Source organism: Oreochromis aureus, linkage group 22 (assembly GCF_013358895.1).
Source record: "Oreochromis aureus strain Israel breed Guangdong linkage group 22, ZZ_aureus, whole genome shotgun sequence".
Taxonomy (NCBI): domain Eukaryota; kingdom Metazoa; phylum Chordata; class Actinopteri; order Cichliformes; family Cichlidae; genus Oreochromis; species Oreochromis aureus.
Window position 1 is genome coordinate 15,183,518 of NC_052962.1, and position 26,253 is coordinate 15,209,770.

At 41.7% G+C, this 26,253-nt stretch overlaps 1 protein-coding gene across 2 annotated transcripts; it reads right to left on the bottom strand.

Moving 5' to 3' along the window:
- LOC116332988 (tax1-binding protein 1 homolog) lies at positions 1-25,980 on the bottom strand. 2 transcript variants are annotated; one of them, XM_039606073.1, is made up of 17 exons: positions 25,779-25,980; positions 20,837-21,051; positions 17,348-17,450; positions 16,365-16,555; positions 15,955-16,110; positions 11,354-11,502; positions 10,869-10,959; positions 10,402-10,587; positions 9,997-10,248; positions 9,411-9,602; positions 9,232-9,304; positions 7,067-7,587; positions 4,491-4,577; positions 3,087-3,273; positions 2,796-3,004; positions 2,048-2,130; positions 1-1,435 (listed from the first exon to the last, which is right to left on the bottom strand). In XM_039606073.1, the coding sequence occupies exons 2-17, from the start codon at positions 21,023-21,025 to the stop codon at positions 1,228-1,230; spliced, it is 2,877 nt and encodes a 958-aa protein (XP_039462007.1). In that variant the 5' UTR covers positions 21,026-21,051; positions 25,779-25,980; the 3' UTR covers positions 1-1,227. The 2 variants fall into 2 exon arrangements, with proteins under 2 accessions (XP_039462007.1, XP_031611960.2); XM_031756100.2 differs by having other exon boundaries at positions 1-1,438; positions 25,779-25,979.
- Positions 25,981-26,253: the final 273 nt, after the last annotated feature.

Sequence of the window (26,253 nt, forward strand, 5' to 3'; positions counted from 1 at the left end):
TGCATTTAGACAAGCTGACTTTATTCATAAAGATCTTTGCAGCACACACTTAAACCATTCTCACATGAAAAGGCCTGCGTCGGACACGTGACATACATACACAGTTTTGTCTTGTGATGATTGGGCATGTGCGTTTCTTTTACTATTTCTTTTAAAAAGCCTGATTACAACACGCATAATGACTGAAATAAACAAGCGGTGGTGATGAAGCCCCGTGAAAACGCACATAAACGACATTCAGTCATAAGGGCTAACAGACTGTGACTTTAAAACATGAAAGTACATAACAAGTGTAACCCCGTGTCCGGCCGCCAGTTTAGCCAAAAACGAGGTTCATTATCTCCTAAGCCCAGCTTCGTACGCCCGACCTAAGATCAAGAAAGTGCACGCCAGGAAGTAAAACATCATTGGTCCTGTCTTCTTTTAAATATGAGGGAGTCAACGATGAGGGGAGGCGGGTTCACGACGTAATTCACAGGTATCGCCACAATTTATATTTCTTTTCATTTATGTACAGTACATTCAGAATAAAGCCTTATTTAGTGCAGATACATGAAAATGTAATGCTGTTTTCTTTTGTGTTTAAGCCATCATCATACGTACAATATTTCATCTCCACCACACACTTCACTTTTTATGTACACACACAGGCGACTCTTTTAAGATGTCACATATTCATATTCACTCTGCATTTATGCTCTTATCTCTCGCATCTTGTGAAGCGTCATACTCTGAGGACAAATAAAGGACGACTCACTGCCTTGGATGATTTCTCACTTGGTGTATGCATGTTCAGAGAAGTTAAAAGAACAGGGACGTTTAGGATGCTTTCCCTCGGAGTCCCAGTTCAGCTTTGTGGCTGTGAATTGTTTTGGAACACAAAATCTATATATTTGTGCATTTAATCCCTTGGAGGAGAAAGATGCTAGAAAAGCAAAGGATTGTGGCACTATTCCTGAATGTTAATGATTGTATGTTAACGTGAAAGCTGCTAAATAACTTGGGAGGACTAGCCGCCTCAGTACAAACTCTGCTTCCTTTCAGAAGTAGACTACATTCTCTTAAACGTTCCGAACAAAAAGGGAAAAAAAAGAAAGAAAACCCAGAAAAATCACAACAAAAGGGAAAATGATTGTATGTTAACAAGATAAATCAACCAAACCCGAGTCAAAATCAACTAATAGCGACACACATTTACCCATACAGTATGCCGGAACCCCCTCCCCTTCATTCGATTTGCTCAAAGTTGAGGACGTGGCCGTCAAAGTGCGTGAGGACGTGCCGCTCGAAGAGCTGCTGCTGACAGTTGAGCGGGAACTGCTCGGAGCAGACGGGGCACACCTTCCAGTGGCTCTCGACGTGCTGCTCGAAGCTGCGCTGCTCAAAGTGCGGCGGGAAGATCACCTCGCACAGCGGGCAGCGCTTGTGAACGTCACTACTGCGGAAGGGGATGAGGGGAAAATGGATGGGGTAGGGGGTTGGTGGAAGGGGTGATGGATATACGAGAGAGATAAAAAATTGAAAAAGAAATGTGAGCTTCCGTGTGGATCATTGTAATGGAGTAGGCCTCTTTTGCTCCACAGACCAGATTATGACTAACTAACAAAAGCCAGAGACGTGTGCCTCTTGAAAAGCAGCTGTTGAGTCACTTGCAATAAGCAACTGTGTTACCCCCCCTGCAGGGTAATTATTGGCTCTGTGTGCTACTCTTCCCGTAAGAGCAGAAACAAATAAATTAATTCTGTCTTCATGTGATCCTCTGTGTTCATAAGGAAGAAATCTCTGACTGTGTCATTTAGCATGTTATGTCATATATACCAGGGTTCAAATTGAAGAGGTCTTATTTGGAGCAGTTTAAGTTGTGGAGAGAAAATTAATCAACAGCTACTTTGATACAAATCTTTTTTTTGTTTTTCCAAGGCAAAAACTCCCAACAAAGCAGCTGTCTGTGCATCTGTTTTTATTGATGCTCTTGTGTGTTCTTTTTGTTTCCTTCTTTATGTGTCGTGTCTTCTAGGACACCTTGTGTTGAAAATGAATGTCCTACCTGGAGTCAAAGCAGAAGCTGCTCCTGGTTTCACTGCGTCTGTTGGGCTGATGATCACAGGACTGCTGAGCCCCATCTCCCACCTTTGGCACCCACACGCACACAAAGAAAAAGAAAATTTCCAATATTTGCTCACAGATCTGAATGCTTTAATGAACACCACCTCTAAAGACAATTACAGGAAGAAAGGAGCGCGACTAAAGTAAATGAAGCGTGTGTTACTAAACTATGTGTACCTACGTTTCTATTACGTGACAGTAAACAAGGATGCCCCATTATCCGACAGTCTCTAACTCATCTTCTGCCTGTCCTTATGCAAAACCTCCTCTAATTACTCTCCCCCAGCTCTTGTTATCTTCATCTCTCTTGAGCTCTGAAGGAGTGACATTAATTAGAGCTTCATGCAAATGAGTTCAAAGCGCCGTCTTTTAAGGCCAAGCTGCATTTCCCTCTTTTAGCGAGGTAGAAATCCTCTAGAGACGGAGAGAGGTGAAGTAAACGCAGGATTAACGTGGCAACAACAAAAAGCTGGTGTAGGAGAGCAACGGCTGCGATCGCATCAGTCACAGTGATTTAAAATATGGCTCCAAAGTTATGTAGAGAGGTCAATTAAAGCTGCCAATCATGGTTTTGTATTTATTCAGAAATACAATGCATTATTTATATATAATACCACTCCATACACTTAATATAAAATTATAGCCAACAATGTGTTTTCCAGTTTTGAGCTAGATACACCACTACTCACATTTTGTGGCTCCTCGGGTGGATGCTCGAGGGTCTCGGGGGGACTTGTGCTGCGGGAGGGTTGGATGCAGACCACCTCTCGATCCCAGCCAGGTGCTCCCGGACCCGGGCTAGACGGTGAGATCGGAGGTGCGCAGGGAGGGGTGCAGGATGGAGCCTCAGGTGGGGGACGGGACACGTGCTCAGGGGAAAGTGCAACATCTACCCGATCTAAAAAGATTAACACATTAAAGCAGTAGGGGAGCAGCAGGGACACAGAGTGTGAGTAAATCATTTCAGTTTCTGACCCGACCTCTTGTGGTGTCGGTGGAGTAGGGATTGCCGTACTGCAGCTCAGCGGGCCTCTGCGGCACCAGCGGCGGAGGGGAGGGATCCTGGGGGTAGGGCAGAGGGTAGCGCAGCACCATTGGCTGCCGGACCTCAGCACCCTGAACAGCAACCTCCTGCTCCCTCTGCCTGGACATGTAACGCTGCAACTGCTACAGAAGAGATGCGAGAAAGCTTTACACTTTACACTTCACAGCCACACCTCATTTAAAAAGTCCTGGATATCCTCCTGATGCTGTAAGTACAGAACCACAGTCAGTCTCAGTTTTATAAGTCGTTCAGTTAACATTTCAGCAGAACCTTTTTCACAGTTGGAGCCACAAGATGAGTAAGTGCTTTCATCTTAAGAGTTAAGTTTCCCGTCTACATTGTTTCTGCCCTTTGTGATTATATCTGAAGCAAGCGCATTAGTACCCTACTCATTACTGTAATGGGTGTCAAACTCTGGCTCCCTCTGCTCTGGCTTTGCTGATAGAAGCACTCACCCTCTCCCTTTTTTGTACCTCCCTCCTTACTCTCCCTATTCCTCCCTGATCTCCTCTCTTGATGACTTCATTAGTGCGCTGCTATCAGGTTTAACATTTAAACCAGGGTTGGGAAGGTGAAACAGACACGTTGTGTGGCATTTGCACCATCTAATGGCACTGTACCAGTGGGCGAAAGAAGCAAGTATAGATGTATTAATTAGAGGAGAGTGGGGAGTGTTGAGTAAGGAAGAAAAAGCTATGGAAATGGTTCATACACCTCCTATAATTGAAAGCAATGATACTGGTCTGGGCTTCAGCTCAAAGTCTACATTGTCTAAGTATGTGAATTTGATTGTAAGTAAGAGCTATGTTGAGACTAAAGTTTTATAACCTTAAGTTGCGGTCATTGATGCATATGCATATGCACTGTTTTACCTGCAATGAATAGATCCATTTATGCACAACTTGTGCCTGCTTAGAAATCAGAGTATGCAAAAGTTTCTAGAATGCTCAGGCACTATGTGTGGAGAGAGTGCATTAGCATTTTCACTGTTTTTAGACCAATATACACGGTGACAGTTGATTTTTCTCCTCTTTTGTCACAAATTTAAAACAAAAACCAGTTTTTTAGTTTAGTGACATGAAGGATACAAATACAAAAACAATATCTAACCATAAAGTTGTCTAGCCCATTAATATAATATAATATAATATAATATAATATAATATAATATAATATAATATAATATAATATAATATAATATAATAAGCACTTCAATTCAGGCCAATATGGCCACAATTTATGTGCAGACAAGTGGAAAACCTGAATGAAACTGCTGAGTTGCTGTTAAAGCAACAATGTTGCATTGAAATTCATTTAGATAGCGCTGGTGGTTCTTTACCTCCTGTAATTGCGCTTTGTCTCTGAGAGCCTGGGCAAGGTTGCGTTTCAGTTCGGTGACCTCGCTGGCTCTCTCTGCCATTTGGACCTAGTGAAATAAAGAAAGAAATGATAAAGACAATCAACTCACAGCACAGTACATCTCAGCATTTTTTTTTTCATTTGACGTACAGACCTGTAAGATGGGCTCAAGAATCCCTTAATCAACAGCTCCGCTCATGTTCAACTGTATTAGCTTAAACTCATTTAAAACCAGGATTTGCCTACACTTTTTTTTTTTTTAGTCATAACAATTTTATCAGTTTTTCCATAACTTTTATTTTTATTCTAACTGCCAGTCTGTATGGCTAGCCAATAACTTTTAATTGCCAGCCATAGCTATTAATTTTCAGCTTTTTACCTCTTAGTTGCACAATACCACTACCCCGGGCGGGGTTAGCATGGACACCCAACTTTGTGAACATGATGACTTAAGGACGAGGCAAAATAGGATTTTCAAATTCATACCATAGGTTCATCTACTAAAAATCTCAGACCAGTTTGGATGATTTTGATCTTGATCTCAAAGTCAAGATTAGAGGTCAAGTTATCTAGTATTAGACACCAGTATTTTTATTCCTACAATTCATACAGCTTGTAGTTGATAATAACCTCTTTATTTGTTGCTTTTATTTTGTGCCAACTGGTGAAGACCGAAATCAGCCTTCATACATCCAGGTAAGTGAAAATATTTGGTTTTAATTTCACCTGGTGCAGCCTCAGATGTGTGGGGCTTTCTATAAAACACATAACATAACATAAAGCTGAAGCGGACCAGGGGATCATAGTAAATCTCTTAGCCTTAACAGAACTGACCCTGTGGGATAGTTTACATGGCCCGTTGCCCGTCTTCTCTAATTTCACCCCATTTCAAAGGTTCCAGATTCCCTCCCTTCCCATGGTTTCTCTTTCTGCTTCATGTCCATCTGTCTATCCCAATTTTTTCTCTCTTAAATTTAGTTCGCTTCTTTTGCTTCCCCCACTTGTTCTCTTTCATCTCCTTTTGTCCTCTCTCGCGTTTTCCTTCTATCATAAATTTACGGCACGGCATTAGAAGGTTAAGTTCAGGTGAAGGGAGTCCGCAGCAATGTAGTACTATGCACCCCCCCACACACCCCCCACTTCAGCCTATTCCTCTCCCTCTCTCCTTCCTCTGGGTGGCTGATGTAAACAGCCGTAAAGCATGCCGCTCTGCGGCTGCCTCGCTTGTCAGTCTCCGGGGCTATTAAGAGCAGCTTGGGACCCGGGGTGCTCGCCCCAGACAGGAGACTCTATCAAAGTTGAGGGAGAGCCGTATTTACAGCGCCGATAAACACACACTCACTCATGGAGATTAAATGCTATTTGGTACTTTAGTGGAGGTTCACATTCAAAATGCAAGGTCTTTACTGAATCACGCACACATACCACACATGCTGGCTCACCCATTGGAAGGTATGGTCCATACTGTAAGTACTAGGGCAGTTAGACATTTGTTGTTCTTCAGGCTTTGTGGTTCAGCAAATTCCATTTGAATATATGGGTATTAGATTAAAGTGTTTATGCATGGCACAGCAGACCGTGGTACAACAATGTTTTTCAGGCAGCTGTGTTTTATTTTAATGGTAGATTGTGCATAAAAGAGCATTAAACTGAATTTGACAATGAAAGCAGCACAGAGGGAGCTATGCATGTTAAGTGAAGAAAGAAAGAAAGAAAAAAATCTACCAATAGTAGAGGTACGAATCCCCACGATATGATATTATCACAATACTTCACGCATGATACGATATTATTGCAATTTTTAACAATTAGTAATACACTGAGTATAGATGTATAACATACAGGAGTGTCCCAAAATGCACTATATACTTCCTTTTTTCTATTTAATTCCAGGTTTTATTTGGAAAGACTTGAGGCCATGAGCATATGACAGTTTTGGTTTTACAGTTTTTGTAAGCGTATCATTTTTGTGCCCATGGTCCGCCAAGCGACACTGGAGCAGCATTGCAAAATTTCCTACTTAGCAAGACGCTGTTCAGTCACCGACTACACTGCTCCAGCGCATAACACAATTTATGCAATCCATGGCAAATTTCTCGAAACAGGATCTGCTCTTGACAAATCACACAGCAGAACACCTGCTATTACCACCAGTGATGAAAACACCAAACTCCTGGAGCAGGCGTTTGCGCAAAGCCAGGGAAGTCTATACGGAGCACTGCACTGAACTGCACATGTGGCGGTATACAGCTAGTCTTCAAGGTGCTGGAACATGAAGGCAAGTCTAGCAAGTAAAACGACTCCTTTGTTGATGCTAAAAATATGAATAAACTCAATTTCTGTAATTTTTAGGAATTTATTAAAATCGTATAGTGAAATCTGTATATTGTAAATATACTGCAAACTATGTCCTCAAAGTTATACTTTGTCAGTATTTATTTTAACCAGTATATCTCATTTGTGTTATTTTTTTGTTGTGGAATGAGACCCAACATCCTCACAATCACATTCTTTTTTAGCTTTACTTAATCTTAAGGTTATGTCTTTGTGTCTTACTCTGAATCGCTCCTCCTCGTCAGCCAGCCGTTGTTTGAGTGTCTCGTTGATTGCGCACTGCTCCCTCCATTTCTCCTCCATCATTGCCAGTTCCTCTTCCACTGAACGAGTCTGCTCCTTCTCTGCCTCTTCCATGCACCTCTCCTCTACCTCCAGCAGCCCCTGCTCCTCGACACCGTCCCTTGACTCCTCCATATTCAGGGCCCCTTCCAACTCACTGCTTTCCTCAGCGCCCAGCCTCTCGTTCTCCACCTCCACCCAGCTCGCCATCCTCAGGCTCTCTTCCGGCAGGCTCTCCTTCCTTTCCTCTTTTTCATTCTCTTTGTCTTTTTCATTATCATCCATTTGTTTCACTTGACTTTCAACCTTCACCTCAGCTTTCTCTTCAAGGGTATTCAGTGTCTTCTGTTCCTCCTTCTCTGTGCACACTTTTGTATCAGCATTTGTGACTTCCTTGTTGCTGACTTCTGGGGTGATTGTCATCTCAACAGCTTCTTGTAGGACTGCAGCAGCTATATTTCCTGTAAAAACCCAAAGTTACAATTAAGCTTATTTAAGTGTAAAGAGTTTTACCCAGAGAAATATGAGCTGAAGGCATTAACCATAATTCAGTTCCTTAGCACTGGGTGGAAAACAGTGGGTCTTTCACTGAAACCCTGTGGAGAAAACTGCAGCAGCACAAGTACAAGGGTACAGGGTGGAGTTTTTATGAGCGAACTTATTGCAGCCTGGCAGAAGTGATCCAGAGGTGTACAAGGACACGAGAAAGAGACTGCCAAAATGAAAATTAGGTGTTTAATTTTTAAAGAAAGGGCTCCCAAACTTTATGATTTTTGAATGGAAGACATATAAAATAACCATCAGTTGCCCTTAGTCGGGAGCTCCACTCAATCCATTTAATGGACTGAAATCTTGGAGCACCCTTAAGGTCCAACTGATCAAGAAGGCACATGTAGAAGACCGCCTTAAGTTTAGCATTTACCTTTTAAATGATTCACAGAAGGCTTGGGAGAAAGTGAAAAGTCAGATGAAATCAAAATCAAGCTCTTTGGTGTCAATTCAACCCATTGTGTTAGAAGGAGAAAAAATGCTGAGTATGTCCCAAAGAGCACCATCTGCACAGTCAAGCACGGAGGTAGAAACATTATGTTTTGTGGGGTTTTTCCTGCTAAAGATACAGGATGACTTTCCGCATTGAGGGACCATAGATGGGTCCATGGATCTGGACAAGAACCTTCTTTCCTGTCCAGGTGAGTACAACCTGGACAGGTCGCCAATCTGACGCAGGTCTAACAAAGACAAACACACAATGATGCACACTTACATTCGCAACTATGGCAAAATAAAATCACCGATTAACCTAACCCCACTAATTGTATATCTTTGGACTATGGGAAGAAGCCCAAGTACCCAAAAAGAATCCACACAAACATGTGGCAAACATGCAAACTTCACACAGAAAAGCCCTGGCCAGATGGTGGAGTCAAACTGTAAGGCAACAGTGTTTTAGCAGATGACGTGGTTCTGATGAATTCATCAAGCCATGACCTCCAGCTTACAATGGGGCAGAAGGTGAAGTGATTAGGTTAAGAATTACTGCCTTCAAGTCTGAAGCTGGGGTTCTCAGCTGAAAAAGGGTGGAATGCCCACTCTAGGTTGGGAATAATTTGTTGTCTCAAGTGGAGGAGTTTAGGTATCCTGGGGTCTTGTTCACCAGTTAGGGGAGAGTGGACAGAGAGAGTGACATGTGGATTGGTGCAATATAAGCAGTGATACGAATGAAAAACTGGTCTGCTATGGTAAAGAGAAAGCCAAGTGCGAAAATGAAGCTGTCAATTTACTCACTGATCTTGTTCCTACTCTCACCTATGGTCGTGAGAAACTGAGATTGTGAATACAGGTCCTCAGAAGTGTGGGTGGACTCTCTCCTAGAGATACGGTAAGGAATTCCCATTCAAGAGGGACTCGGAATAGGGCTGCTACTCTTCCACATTGAAAGGAGGCAGTTGAAGTGGTTAGCCTCAGGAAATGCTAGAGAAATTACATTCTCAACTGGAGGAGGAGGCTGGAGAGAGGTCTTGGCATCTTTGCTGTCTTCCCAACCTAGACCTAGATATGGCAGAAAATGGATAGAAGGAATATACCCTTTATCTGAATGTATGTACCTCCTGTTGGCGACTCTGGACTAGGGGTCAGTGGCTCCAGTGTTGTCTCAGTAGATGCATTTCTCTTCGGCTCCTGCAAAGACACATCAATGAAATGCAATTTTTGCTGGTTTAGGCACATATGGAACAGAATGTAATGTTTCTTTTCAGCCTGATGAGCACTGCTAAACATTACTCACCCCTTGGGACTCCGCTGTGTTCAGTTTGGCCACCTGTCTGCGGAGGCGCTGACACTCCCGGTATTTCTCCTTATAGTGCTCAGCAGCCATGTGGAGACGCAGCTTCAGCTCCTCCACTTCCCTCTGCAGCTCAGCCTCTGCCTCTGACACCACAATCATGCTGGGTGTCATGTCCCCATTGGTCCCAACACCCTGAACACACAGTGTTAAAGAAATCGATTAAATAAAAACAAACAAAAAACAGTATTTGTGAATTTTTATCTCTATTTTAATATAACAAATATTTGAGACTTAGAACGACTTAGGCAGGAGTTTTGTAATCTAACACAGTTCAAACTGTTCAGCAATAAATTATAAACAAACAAAAAAAAGGCTCAATTCCAAAATCTTCTTTGCACTGTGTTCTTTGTTAAAATGGTAAACAGCTCACATTTCTCTTGCTTAAATCCTCAGCTCTCATATAAAAATCATCCTTCTAAATAGAACTGAAAAGTGTGAAAATTCCTTTCCATGTTTAGCTACAGAATTCCCTAAACTTTTTTTTCCCTAAACACAGGGACAGATATTAAGGAAGTCGACCACTGACCACTTCCTTTTGTGCAGTGCTCCTCATGCGGTCAAGCTGGCTCTCCATCCGTTGGCACTCTGCCTGGGCATCAGCTAAACTGGCACGGAGCTTGTCGGCCTCTAAGCGGGCACGGTAAAGCTCAGTCATCGTGTGGTCGCGAGTACTGGCTGAGTCACGCAGCTCCGAGGCTAGCAGAGAGGCCTGCTGCCGGGATGCCTGGAGCTGCTCCTCAGCCTGACGGAGCTGCTCGCGTACACGGGCCAGCTCTGCCTAAAGACAGAAGGAAGAAATTTAAATATAGTGCAACTGATTTTACTAAAGCTATACCATCAAAGTGCTAACTCTGCGATTAGTGGACACTTTTGTTTAAATTTTGAGTACTATTTTAGTGTTGGCAGCAATAATATGCACAAGCACTTTTACTTTGTCAGCTTTGTGTGCCAGCAGCTCTTTCTCCAGGCTGTCTCTCTGCGCAACGCAGGCCCTGAGCCTCTCCAGCTCCTCTTGGAACTGAGCGATGGTCACCTCCCGGTTCAGCTCCACCGCCTTTAGCATCTGAAGCTCTGCACTCAGCTTAGTGTTCTCCAGTTCTGTGCTGCGCAGGTGGGCCTACACATATGGCAAAACAGTTAAACAGAATAGGTCAAGTAAGAATGCAGACAAAAACACACCCTCCGTTGGTAAAAAAAAACCCCCAAAATGTCAGCCTTTGATGTAAAACACTTCTTCACCTTATAGGTGGCTGTGGCTACAACGTAGCTTGCCATCACCAGTGTGTGAATGTGTGCGTGAATGGGTGGATGACTGGATGTGTAAAGCGCTTTGGGGTCCTTAGGGACTAGTAAAGCGCTATACAAATACAGGCCATTTACCATTTACCATTTCTTCACCTTATAGAGATCTCGCTCATCCTTCTCATTCTTCAGCTGGCTCTCCAGACTGTCTCTCTCTGCTGTCAGCTTCTTTAAGCGATCACGCAGACTGAAAGACATATTGAAAAACAACTTCTTTAGTGCTTTCTTGTGTCTTATATTATAAATCTAAAGTTTTTCTTACAGAAAGCTATTTAGTAATTAAGTGGACACCTTAAACAAGGCTTTACTGATGGGTATAACCTGTGTGTATAAGGCCAGAAAATATCAAATGAGAGCCATCAGATGTCAGTGAAATATGTTAAAGCCAGGCTGACATATTCCTGTGCAGCATCTGGCACAATTTTGTATGCATGTTGAAACCTGGGAAGTAAACATGCATGCAAAACTATTCTACACATATTCCACATCTGTGAGGCTGATGTTAAGCTCGCTTAGATTTATGTAAACAGTCTGTCTTCAAATGGATGACTGATGGTTACATGTTGCCATTCTTCACTCACCAATCCAGCTCTGTCTCCTTTTGCAGGCCCCTCTGTGTGACTCCCAGCAGGTCCTCCTCTAGCTGGCGTACCCGGTCCGTAGCCTCTGTCAGCCTCCGCCTTACCTCCTCCCTCTCTTCTGACAGGCCCTGTGAAGAACGCAGCAGCTCCTGCGGGCCAGAGAGGTAGCTGTACATCAGCCTGACAGCCACTACAGTCAATCTCAGTAGCTGAAGAGCTGAAGTTTGTGAGAGTCTCATGATTGATAACAGATGATAATATTTCATTTAAGGCTAAAGAGACATGTGGCTATATTGCATGTAACACCGCTGTACATTTTCTTTATATTCTTAACCAGAATTCTTAGTAGAGCTCTCTATTATAGCCCTGCCAAACCTATTTTCATGGACATTCACTATATTTCAAATACTACTGTATCTACACATTTCTTATCATTTGTACAGCATAAATAGATTTTTTTAAATCAAAAGTTGTGGTCAGAAGCTTACACACACACACACACACACGCACACAGAAACACACTCCTCTTGGCCATGAACGTCATGGTAATTATGGACTTTTTGTGATTTTTTTTAACTGTCCTTTTTCCAGGATAGAATAACTTTACAGTATACATATTTAAGGACTGTCAAAAGCTACATACAAGCTCAAATATATTCATACATTCACTTAAATCTTTTGTGAAGTGATCGTTAGTTAGAACTATGGGAAAGTCCAAGGAACTCAGTGAAGAGAGGGAAGTCTAAATTTACACAAGTTGGGAGGGTCTTTGGGAGACATTTGCAAAGAACTACAGATTTCAAGATCATCAGCTCAAACAACTGTATGTAACTCAGCTGTGTCTTTACCAAGGTTTGGAACTATCACCCTCATATGAGAGGAAATTTGTTATGATGTTCAGGATCAACCCAGGAAACACAAAGCACCACTGTCCACAGTGAGCAAGTTTTACACTGCCATACACCTAGAGGGTGCTGACCAGGAAAGAAACCTCTGCTCCGAAACTGACACCTTGAAACTTGACTGAAATTTGTAGCTGCCCACATGGACAAGCCAAATGCCTTCTTCATCTCTTGTGACTTTTATGCTCACACAAAACAAAGATAGACAAGATAGATTACTGGAGGAATAAAGATGAGGCTTTCAAACCTAAGAACACTGTACCAACTGTCAAGCATGGTAGTGGTAAGATCATGCTTGGTGGCTGGTTTCCTGCCAGTCATACTGGTACATTGCATAGAATGGATGGTATAATGAAGGAGGACTATCTTCAAATTCTTCAACTTGGACACATGGGTGTTCCAATGGAGCAATGATCTCAAACATACATCAAAACTGGTTTGGGATTGGATTAAATTTATAGAATAGCCTTCCACAAGTCTTGATCTTAATCCCATTGAAAACTTGTGGACTATCCTTAAATGCCAGATCCATGCCAGGAAGCCAGTCGATTTAAATGAAATACCAACTTTTCCAGGAAGAGTGGTCAAATATTAATTTGAATTATGCCAGAAAAAAGTCAGATGGAGGTATGATTTGTTAAGGGACATTTAACTAAATATTAAAAGTATATATATATTTTTAGTCTGTGCAACTTGTGTATCCAATTCTTGTTTGTCATTAAAGATCTAAACTATCCAATCATGCTATCCTGGAAAAAGTTGAAAGAAATCTTTTAAAGACCCAAATTACCATTGCATTTGTGCCCATGATGACTGTATGTAAACTTCTGACCACATGTATTTAATTATTTATTACTGTTCTCGACCTCTACGGCATATTTCTAGTGCAGCTGTAACATGTGAAATCCCCTCTAGGGGTTCAATAAAGCCTTATCTCATCACTCATAAATAACTGGTTACAAGTTATGACTCATTAAGTCTTTTGTTGGACACAAAGCACAGAATAACTATGTAGATATCAAAAAATATTCAGTAGCATTCAGTGGTAAAGTACAAAACAATTTACTGCTATCAAACAACAGATGATATCCGTTTTGTTTTCTCCGTGTGGTGTGCCTGCAGAGGAAATACCTTGTTTGAACTTGCTGCGAATTAGCAGTGAACGACATTAAATCATGCATAGCTAATATTGGTTGTGACAGGACAACATACCTGTGCACACACCCTTACTTTATTTTGTAGTATGAGCCCTTAACACACCCATTCTCTTTCACACACTAGGAAAGACAGACACACAGCTACACAGTCAAGGACATACAAGAGACAGACAGAGTGCACATGCACACTCCAACGCATACTCAGGCCCGTCTCCCTCTGGGCTTGGCTCTGCATAGATTACTGTATGATTTTTACGGCTGGCGTTTGGGAAGCACTTTAGCAGTGCGTAAAGACCTTATAAAAAGTATAGTCGTAAAATTAGCAGCCACAAAATATGTACTTATGTTTTCACGTTAAGAAACTCAAAGGATATTTTCATCAGCGAGCCACGAGCTAACGCACCTACTGTAAATGTTTTACAAATGACACACACACCCCTATTCACACAGGTCGTATATCTACAGATGGACATGCCTGTTGAATGAAAAGCAGCATGGTAATAACAGAGCGTGTGTGTGTAATTTATGGCGATTTTGTCCTTCATAAAAAAAAAAAGAAAGAAAAAAAAGAAAAAGGGGATAAAAAAGGAGCAACAGACTAACTCAAAGCAGCCTGTGGACCTACAACAGGAAGCTGCACTAGGGGGCGATAAGAGACTGGCTTCAAGCTCAGAAAAACCTGGCAACTTTCTGGGTTTCACTTCTCTCTGCCAACTCCCCTCTCCTACTTTTATTGAGCTAGCTTGAGGTGACTGTTTTTGGGCGTGTGTGCCAAGCTACTGCTTATCAAATGAGGATCTCATAAAATGCTAAAATGTGACTCATCCTGGTGAGTGAGTGAGTGAAGAAGGTGTGAGGGACAGAGCGGATGAATTGGGTGTAGAGGTTCACTGATTTTTTTTTTTACTTTATTCGTTTTGACAGATGTTTCTAAACATATCATTTTAACTTGGATTAAAAATTTATTTCCTCGTCATGCCAATTAAGAAACTCTGAGGGAGAGAGAAAAAAAAAGGGAGAGGGAAGAAAATAAGACAGTGAGAAAGCAGTGGCCACTGCATCGCGTGACTGAGTGGTGTTTGTCCCTCAGGCTGGGCAGGGCTCTTTTTTCAGACAGGCGGTTTTGCGGACTACCCTCCTCTCATTCCACACACAGACTAAAAGGGTTTGCAAAAGGGTGGCATAATGAGTGCGTTTGTGTGTGTGTGCATGTGTGCATGCATGCTTGTGCATGTGTAAATGCACATTAGAGGGGCCCTGTTGTGTAGAACCTGAATGTGAGTGTGACAGCGTAAGGGGACGAGGGGGACGGGGGTTTGTGCAGGCGCATGCACGTGGGTGTGTGTGTGCGTTTGACGTCATGTTTGTTCACTCTGTGGTTGCGATGGCATCGTCCCTGACGCCAGATGCCCAAGAAAAACTGTGTCCCAATTCCGTTCTGGCCCACTGAGTCAGGTCGTTAAAGAGGGAGAAAAAGACACACACACACACAAACACATGCACAAACACACACACTGAGCAGCTCTTTGTGTGTCTGTCAAACATGGAAACAGATTATACATGAATTTAGCCCTTTGAAGTTTTCAGACCTATGATCACTGGTGAGGAACTGGCTCCAAGCCTGTGTCCATCTACACACTCACCTGTACACACCCATACACTTAAATACAACTACACACACACCCAAACGCACCGAAACTGTCTTAACTCTGTTCAATCTCAAGGTTGCATATATACCCTTATCGTCTTTATTTATTTTATCCATGTATGGACATTTGAACTCTATTGAGTATTCCCAAATATTTTTGCTACTACAGGGCTTAGGGCGAGAGAAGACTTCGGATTTTTTAAATACCATTCTAAATAAAACTTGTGACTTTTAAACTGAAAACAGAATGAGCTCTGTTACTTAACGTTAGGAATATTAATTGCTTGGTTTGTGGGTTGGCTGGGCTGAGGTTACCATCGGACATTAAAACAAGTTCATCATTGTTGGCGATGACAACAAGCAGATGAGAGATATAGGCTACGGGGCTAATCCAAAATTGCTGACGTAGGCCTGTCATGTCACAACTGGATAAAAACCTGTGGGCTATTTTAAGGCTGGGAACATTGCTCAGGGTTCCAAATTTAACCGCAATGTCAAAAAAAAAAAAAAGAAAAGAAAAAACGAGAAATACCAGTTATTTATTTTTAGATTCATTAATTGGAATGGACACTTATACAGGAGTTTTCTACTCCTAATTGAGAAACTCAAAGTGCTTTTTACTACAAGCCCCTTTTCACTTAATCACGCACACACACATTCTTACTTTATTCTAGGCCTAAGCTCCTTGTCTGACATTCATGCACGCACTCACACTACGATGAATGCATCAGGGGAACTCAGGATTCTTGAAATGTTGACTGCAGGAGCTGGGGATTGCACCACCGACCTTCTGATTAGTGGACGACTACCTCCTGAGCCACAGCCGCCCCTACAGGTTTCCCTCCCCCTCCGTGGGAGCCTGTACTATTCAGAACTTAGCCCGCTCCCTCTAACCTGGTTATGTGTCCGCAGCAGGCAGCACGTCTCCCTCTCCTGCTCCCTTTCCCTGGCCAGTCGCTTCTGCTCCTCCTGCAGCTGTTGCTTCTCCTCTTGCAGGAGACGCATAGCTTTGAGCAGTTCCCTGCGCTCCTGCTGTGCTTCTTCCACACGCTAACAGGCAGAAGGAGAAGCAGAAAAACAATCAGATTGACTCAATTTGAAGGTGATAAGGTTATAAAAGCATTTTTGGTCACGTTTATCTTCTGGTCTTCTGCAATTTATTACATTTACCTCTCATTTTTTCCCCTATTTAGAGTGCTGATTCTATAGTCAGTTACACTGCAGATCGCTGTTTGGTGACTCAAGACCAGAGGGGTTAAAAAAACTGGGGAAATAAATAAATAATACAATTTTGTGCATTCTACCTCTAGCAGGCCTGTCTTGGTGGTGACGACCAGTATGTCGGAGTTGCTGTCATCCTCAGTAACAGTCAGCAGCTCTTCGGTGGGCGTGGCTGACCTGAACTGGAAGGGTGTGCTGGCTCCTCTGATGTCACCAGCGTGAGTGACGTAACAGAACTGGTAAAACTCCCCGTCAGATTTAGGAACATAATAACCTGCACAGCAAAGAAAAAAGAACCTAAGTTGGCACGTAAGGGGGGGCATGTTGTCCCCTTCCTTATAATCGTTCACATATACACTGTTACTCTTCTCCTGAGCCAAAAGCTTAAGTGTCAGGTGCAGCACGAAGAACTTAAACTGTGAATCATGCAAAGCTCCTTCTTTATAGACCAAGAATAAAAACACGCAGCTGGAAATTAACATAATGGGTTCTTTTATAGACCAAACCTGCTCAAAACTGTTCTAGACTGCCTATATTTACAATATCACCCCAAATATCCATCCAACTGTTCTGCTTCAAAGCAGAGAAAGAAAAAATCACCAGCACTGAGAAGACTTATGCAGAGGATTTAGCTAGAAAATACATTACATATGCTGGTTTCGAGCATTCCAAGGTTACACTGGAAACTAACTGAAGCACATTATTCAAGTGTGAGCCTTGGTCCTCTAGGGCAGTAGAGGAATATCCAGAAGCCAACCGGTTTTACTGACTCCTGACACACCGCAGCGTGCGCTCATATTTTCACTGTGTAATATCTGACCGTTCCAGGCCCAGTAAAACCAGTTTGCAGGCCCTCAACTGTCTGTGTCTGTATGTGTCTGTGTGTGGTTTGAGAGGTGCTCAGGTCCCAGGCCTCTGTTTGCGGTCGTGTTCCCTTATTAAATAAAAGTGCTGGTTTTTATATGCACTGTAAAATGGAGGAGTAACTTTGGAATACCCTGGGTTTGTATAGTGGTTTAAATAGTATGTAAGTGTGCGTGCGCGTGTGTGTGTGTGTGCGCTGTACCTTGAAACACCACAGCCCTGTGCACAGTACTTCCTGGTTCATAGTTTTCAGGCATAGGAGACCAAACGAAGGTGTAGTAATCTCTGGCTGTGCTCCAACCCACCTGAGGAGACATTAAAAACAAAAATAAACAAACGATCCCACAGTGTAAAAGTTGTGTGCTGTAGTTCAAATCACGCTGAATAAGGCCAGATTTCCAACAAACATGTGTTAATCGTTAGATCTGATTTGAAAAGATGCTTGATGAAGCATTCTGGAGGACTACATCCAATGTTCAAAGCAAGAATGGAAACATTTAAAACCCCTCATTTCTCCGCACACCTCCTCCCCCTTTCACTCCTTCCCCTCAGTTCCTGCCCCTTTTGGACCCACAAAAAAGAGGGGCAGCAAAGGTGTGAGAAAAGGGTGGGAGGGCAAGGGGGGCTGGTCTGCATACAATCGTGGGCTCGTGGGGGCTGCAGAGACTGGCCCACGAAGAAATGGGGGGAAAAAAAGGCGAGGGAAGCGGGAGCGTGGATACAAATAAGGTGAAAATTTTACAGAAAATGAGAAGGGAAATGTAATTCCCTGGATTTCACGTATTGTTAGAAGACAGATGACGAAAGGTCGTCGTGCCCGTCCCAATTCAGGTCCGTGCATCGTAAATCTGTCACGTACAGCCACGCACGCGCCCCGTGTTGGACGCACGTGCACATGCATACCTCGCTGTAACTCAAGTACGTGATGCATGATTGTGACATTACATAACTACGTTTCAGCTGTGGCGACCTCAACCACCTGTGGAAATGCAGGACGTTTTCTTAAAAGACAAAAAAAGAAAAAGAAAAGAAGAGTTAACCAAAGAATATCACACTTAGATGATCAACAGGCAACGCTTGCTGATTTTCTTTTTAATGAGCCAAGTTTTTAAAAAACTATTTCTGTAGGAAAATATTAAAATAAATGACTTTTAACTGATTAAATCATTAAATGACTTTCAAGTACAAAAAAACAGTCAACAAAAACAAAACACGGAAGCTTCAGGTGACGACAGTAAATCACCCACGCTACTCAAAACGTTTGTCAGGCTTTCAGGATGATAATGTTGTTGCACTGAAACGTAATTGCAGTGTGTGCCGCATCAACCCCATTACGCTGCGTATAATGCTGCTCCAAACAAATGGTAATTGTCAACATGAAATCTTGCTGCCAAGAACATTCCTTCCACCCCCAACAGCATCTGAGTGGGAAGCGGGGCTGCGATGGGGCTCCAGCCAGGTTTGTTCGTGTGGTCATGTGTATTTGCTTAAGACAGAACAGACATAAATAATTTTGCTAATTGCAGAGTGAAGTTGACTGACACTTGGTTAGGTATGGTGTGGCATTCCAACAGATGAGTGCTGTTATAAAATAATCACAGGCAAAGCAGCTATCAATCATTCATCCAAGGTGTGAGGGAACAGCACGATGACACTTTAATTATACACTCACACAACGGGTTTCTCCCTGCCGACCCAACGAACATGCCACAACCAAAAACCTCCACGGGGCTTTTCAGGAAGATGAATGTGTGTGTGCATTAGTGTGTGTGTGTGTGCACGTGAGTCAAACATCAAACTAAATCAGGCTGTCAGTAGCCAAATAAAACAAATATGTTGAAATGTTTTTCAGTGACGCAAAGAGACGAAAGAAAGAAAACTAAGCAAGCTTGATTGTAATGGGAACTGTTGATCTTCACTGTGTATGTGAGTACTGTTTCAATGCAACACCATCTAGGAGCACATTTGTTATAGCAGGATCCTTATTGTGGGCTAGAATATTTTCGACCACTAGGGGGTGTCTGTACACAACTCAACTGAGCACTGCCTCTCTGAGCCACCTGAGTCATCCTCTTAGCAAGTCAGCTTTGTTACTCGGTCTCTCGGCTTCATTACTCAGTCTCTCTAGCGTTCAGGTAACGCCTGTGGATGTCGGAGGTAAGAGGAAGAAAATATTCTTTTCCTGAGTCATCTCTGTGGAACAGTTTTGCCTGCAGGACTCACAGCACAGAGTATTCAACAGTGAGTTCAAGACGTTTGAGGAAAAAGTAAAATGTAAACAGTCATTTTTTTAAATTAAGCAAGCTTACAGTTTCCAAATACCCAGTGAAAACCATGCAGGGGAAGTCTGATATTTCATACCTCTGCCAGAGGCTCTGAGGTCTCTGTGCCATGTACAAGCTGAGTTTCTAGATCAAAAAGAATATCTAGGACATCAAGGCGTCTTCCTATTTGATATGTATGTAGAGATGATATTAAATGTACAATTCTGCTCACAATGGTACAAAATCCTTCAAACAAATTTCTGCATCCAGATCTTGACTGACTCCAAAAGTTAATCACCTCTAATTTAGTCCAAGTCCCTTGGAAGTCATCCTTCCAACAGAAACAAACAAACTAAACCCACCAAACTAAGGAAAAAGGAGGTAAAAATCATTCAAGTGACTTCCAGTGGCCATTACCATTTGTAAAACCCCTTTAAATAATAAACTTGATTACCTGTCAAAAAGAGAAAAAAAAAGGAATAATTATTAGCTGAAAGGGTTAAATATTCTTGTAACTAACAGTATACACTGATACTGCAGAGATTTTGCTGCTGTAAAATAACATCTCTGTGAACACACACAAAAGACAGACGTATACGTCAAAAGGATTAAAGAAGCGTGGTCTGCTTGCTCCCTGCCATGAAGCTCTAACCATCAAACAGGTTTCATTAGCATGGATTACAATAATTACATTTTCCAATCGACTTTTTTTCCAAATAAACGCGGCGTCTTTATTCCTTTTTAATTGAGCTGGTGGATTTGAAGTCAGTTCTTAAACAACGATAAAATGTTTGTCTTTTGACTTTACGAGACATTAAGCTTCCTCGTTCACATTTCCTGTTAATTACGTGTGAGATTTGATGGCCCCGATAAAAGGACGGAGCACGGGGGGATGCTGCTTAGCAGGAAGCAGCGAAAAGGATGGAAAGAGATGGTGAGCCAACATGCCAAAAGAGTGTGTGTGTGTTCTTAATAGGAATCAGAATGGTTCATAAAGAGTACCAAATGATTGCCTCATCCCCCCCCCTCCAGTGAGACCTACTGTAACCAGCCCACCATGCACACTCTTCCTCCTTCTGCATGTAGAGCAACCACACCAAAGCTTGCGGTGAGGTTTTAGGCATGTAGAGAAGAGCTCAGCCATTAGCGTCAAGGCGGATGTACGTGTTAATGTGCCAAGTACAAACCTATGGCCAATTAATAAAACGCTAACACATAATCCATGTCAAAAAACACTCGTATAATGGGCGGGAAATTGTTTTATTCACTAAGTATGTCTCAGTAACACAAATGATTCCTATTATATAAACGTCTGGTCTTTAACCGATTATGCCTGCCTTTGTCTTTGAAGCGTGGTCTGAGTAATAGCAGCTGTAGAGTGTGTGTGTGTGTGTGTGTGTGTGTGTGTGTGTACGTGCGTGTTGTACCTTGAAAATGCCCACCCAGTCTTTGGGGTGGGGAGTAATGTAAGGGGTCAGGGTGTAACGACACTCCAAGGGTGCCTGGGGTAGGAAACTCTTTCCCACATTCTGAAAGATAACATGGGCAAAGTTGGACGTTTCCATCACGCTGACGCTGCTGCCTGGCGATGAATCCACCACCTGGAACGATGACATTGTTTCCTGTTGGTCACTTCATTTGTCTAGAAAAGGGAAAACAGCATAGACAGAAATAAGTATGGAGTGAAAAAGCAAAAATTTAACACAAAAACTGTTCCAAAATGATGCAATCTACTAGAATCAAATGATTCCAAGTGTCTCAATTCCTTTATGCTCTGCTGGCATGTTTTTCCTTGACAGTTGTACATTGCAAAGCAATGACGTGCCATAAAGCTACATGCCAGTTAGCTTTTGCACTCCTGAGTCACACGCAATCCTTTTGTTGACACTGTGTTCAGACTTTGAGATGATAAAGCAGTTGCACTTACACTAAAGATCTGCGTAGGCCTGACTTTCTCTCCCACTCATAAAAGTGATGACACCATGTTTACCCTTTCTGCACCTGAAACAGGTAAAAGTGTACACAAGTGTATCTCCCACAGAGCGAAGAAGCAGGCAGTCATGCTGAATGTTTAACTGTGTACATCAAACTGGAAAATTTGGTTCTTCAACTATAGACTTTAAGGCTCACTGCTTCTCAGGAACCAAGTGTGCTATACCACCAAAGCCTGTGTTGCTATACTGTGGCATGCTTAATTTTAATTGCAAAGTCAATTCACTAATCATAAAAAAGATATTACGCAGGCAGTAACAATCACTTTATAATCTTTCTTCTGCAGCTCTGGACTATCAGGAGTGGTGATGATATGATGAGACCATAGCAGTGAAGGTCGAATTATTACTAATATGTTTTATTCTATAAGAGTAAGTTTATTAACATTTGTTTTTCTATGGAGAGAAATATGTCTCAAAAAGGTTGTAAATGCGTGCAACATGATCCACAAGCATAAACTGAGCTTTGCAAATGTGTGCAATGATTTGTGTGTAACTTTTGAGGACTCAACACACAAAGGAGTTTGAGCACAAGTAAAATGATTTTACAAATACGTACATCAAAACTGATACTGATCACTTACACACAATATATTAAGTTTAGCTCACAAATCCCAAATTTTTGACTTCTAAAAATCTTTCTATGCATACAAATGTGTAAAACCACATGTAACAGCTCTGTCGCTCACTTACAAAACTTTAAATGCATGTGAATGAATCGCCTGATACGGACAGACCATGTTGCATGCCCACATTTAAGACAAATGGAATGCTGCCAGCTGCTTTCAAGTGCCAGTGCAAAACTGGGACATCTGGGTAGTTGGGGGGGGGGGTCCAAAAAAAGGGAATTTTTGTTTTTCTACAAAAACAGAGAAAATGTGATTTACCAATTACAGACATTACACAATAGCCTATAAATATACTTGCATAGTTCACATTTCTGTATAACTGCATATCTCATATTTCTGTATATTTTTTTTATTTCATATTCTGTATAGTTTTTTTCATATTTATATCCTGTTCATAGCCTGTACATAGCTTGTACTCACTACAGCCTGTACATACTTATAGTTAGAGCATATTCATAACATATTTCATACCGTGTACATTATAACATACCCATTTCTGTAATATACTTACATATCTATATTATTGCTAATATATATTGTAATATATCTATATATATATATATATATATGGATGCAAACTGCATTTCGTTGCCCTGTACCTGTGACATGTGCAATGACAATAAAGCTGAATTCTATTCTATTCTATTCTATTCTAAAATACAATATGCGGTTTCGATAATCTGCTTTTACATGTTGAACATTCTTCTGCTGGGAAAAATCAGCCAGTGCTTACAAACAAATCATTGCTTTGAGATGTATTTCTCTCCATATTTTTCCTTGCTTTAAACATATTAGACCACTTGATTAATTACCAGTTATTACTGGGTTGAACCCTCTTTTACTGGAAACAGTTCTCCTAGGTTTCAGTCAATATTGACATGATAGCATCATACAGTTGCTGAAGAGTTGTTGGCTGCACTGGGTGGGAATCTCCTGTTTCACTACATCCCAAAGGTGCTCTATTGGCTTGAAATATGGTCACTGTGGAGGCCATTTGAGTACAGTAAACTCACTGTCCTATTCAAGAAACCAGTTCGAGATAAACAAGCTTTGTAACATGGAACAGTATCCTGCTGGAAGCAGCCATCAGAAGATGGGTACACTATGGTTATGAAAAGATGGACATGGTCATCAATAATGGAATAATGCAGTAATAACAGACTTTTTGTTTAAAAGATGCTCAGTTGGCCAAAAGTGTGCCAACAATATATCCATCACACTGTAGCAACTCCATCAGCCCGAACAACTGACAGAAAGCAAGATGGATCCATGCTTTTATGTTGTTTGAGCCAGATTCTGACCCTTCCATCCAAAAGTTGCAGCAGAAAATGAGAGTCATGATGCATCTTTTTTTCAATCTTCTATTATCCACTTGTGGTGACCTGTGTGAACTGTAGCCTCAGTTGCCTGTTCTTAGCTGACAGCAGTGGTAGCTGATGTGGTACTCTGCTGGTGCAGCAAACCTATAACATATTTAGCTTTTTTGCATAACTTAGTTGTAAAAAGTTGTTATTTGAGTTAGCACTGCCATCCTATCAGCTTGAATCAGTCTGGCTATTGTCCTCTGACCTCTGGAATCAGCAAAGCATTTTTGCCCAGAGAACTACTGCTCACTGGATATTTTCTCTTTTTCTAAACAATCTCTATAAACCCTAGAGATGGATGTGGAGGGAATTACCATTAGCTCAACTATATCTGTAACACTCAGACCAGCCTATCTGGCAACCACAATCACAAAAAGTCACTTTCTTCCTCTTTCTGATGCTTGGTGTGAACTTCAGCATATCACCTTGTCCATGTCTACATAGATAATGTGTTGCTGCCACGTGGTTGACAGATTAGGTATTTATGTAAACAAGCGATTGAACAGGTATACCTAATAAAGTTGCCATGAGTATATATGTCATTATCAATTAAGCAGACAAAAACAGGCCATCCTCAGGCTGTGAAAACAGAAAAAAAAAAACATCTGAGAAATTGCTACAATATTAGTAATGAAAAAGTTTGGTACATCCTGAGAAAGAAAGAAAGCACTTGTGAACTCAGCAAATCAAAAAGGCCTGGACGTACATGGAATCCAACACTGTTGCATGCTTGCAGAATTACTTCTATGGTAAAGAGAAACCCTTTCACAACAGCCAACCAAGTGAACAATACTCTCTAGGAGATAGGAGTATTGATATCTAAGTCAACCACAAAGGAGACTGCATGAAAGTAAATACACTGGGTTGCTAAAAACAACAACAACAACAAAAAAAAACATCTAAAAAAAGCCAGCACTGTTCTGGAAAAACATTCTTTGGACAAATGAAGCCAAGATCAACCTCTACCAGAATAATGGCAAGAATAAAGGATTGAGAGGGCGTCAAAAAGCTCATGATCCAAAGCATACCACATCATCTGTAAAACACAACGGTGGCAGTGTGATGGCTTGGGCATCCATGGCTGCCAGTGGCACTAGGACACTAGTGTTCATTGATGATGTGACACAGGACACAAGCAGATGAATGAATTCTGAGATGTTCAGAGATACTGTCTGCTTGGTGATTGGGCGGCGTTTCATAATACAGATGGACAATGGCCCAAAACATACAGCCAAAGCAACCTAGGAGTTTATTAAAGCAAAGAAGTGGAATATTCTTGAATGGCCAAGTCAGTCACCTGAGCTTAACCCCATCGGGGATGCATTTCACTTGTTAAAGACTAAACTTTGAACAGATAGGCCCACAAACAAACAGGAATTGAAAACCTCTGCAGTAAAGGCCTGGCAGAGCATTAAAAAGGAGGAAACCCAGTATCTGGTGATGTCCATGAGTTCAAGACTTCAGGCTGTCATTGCCAGCAAAGGTTTTCAACCAAGTATTAGAAATTAACATTTTATTTTCATTAATTTAATTACCAATTACTTTTGAGCACCTGAAATGAAGGACTTGTTTTAAAAAATCCTTTAGTTCCTCACATTTTTATGCTCTTTTTTTTTTTAACCCACTGATATCTGCACTTCAACTGCATATGAGTTGTTTCATTCACTGTGGTGATGTACAGAACATAAATTTAAAAAAAGGTGTCTCTCTGTTATGGGCATCTCTTTAAAGACATTTTTATGCAGTACTACACTGCTGAAAAACTAGGGTGTTAAATAGGAAAAAGCAGAGGTATCAGTGACATTATAATTATAATCTCTTGACATTGTTCAGGAGTGTATAAACCCCCATATATGGAGAAACCGCCCCACCACTGTGATGAAACAGCTGACTTTAAACTGCACAGTCAGGGCTATTGTTCGTGGTCAAGAAGAATGATGCAGCTGCTTAGCATCACGGTCACCAAGTCATCTCCGTAACTGCGAAGCAAGCTAAAACGACAAACCCTAAATCCCTGCATTTCCTATACACCCAACCCCGGACTGATAAACATAACGTGCAAGTGTCTAAGTCATAAACTGATGCTCGGTTAAGCTAAACAGCTAACGTACAACGTCTGACCACTGATCCGCTTCGACCAAAACACGACGAAGGCAGCACACAACGGCTAAAGTAGAGCGCAGCCCTTTGAAACGAGCTCAGTTAGCCTGGAGTTAATCTTATTTGTTATGGCTAAGGAGCTAATATTAGCTTGTGAACAGGCCATGTCCTGTCAAGTCACCAGCTAGCTAAACATTATACTAGTCGGACAGCTAGCTGGCTGGCTGAGAAAGGAGACCAAAGATTTTCACAAGCGTTATTTTAGTCTGAATTTAAAAAGGGTACCCTTTTCATTGGATTTCCACTTGCAAAACAGAGTGAATGTCTGCCGGCCTGGCCGATGTTTTTGCCAGTGTCCCCGTTGTTGTCAAAGCTCTGGCGATGATGCGTCTCTCTCTTCCTGGAAGAGAAAATGATGCTGGACTTCCGGGATGCTGAGAAGTACCAGTGATGCTGCTGAGAATAGAGGAGACGACAAGAGGTCAACGTAACAACTTTATTATTTACTCGGGTGACTTAAATTACTTTAATTATTATCCTCGTTTGTTTTCACTTCGCAAAAATCGCATCTGACTTAATACGATAAATGTTTAGGGTCATTTGCCAACTCTAACAACATGCCATTAATTTAAAAACATTAAACAGACTGCGCATTTAACCTCGGTTTTTAATGTAATGATTTTACGCTTTTTTTTTTCATTTAGAGTCATGGCAGTTAATGATTGTAAAGACTGGAAGAGCATTTATAGGTAAAAGCACA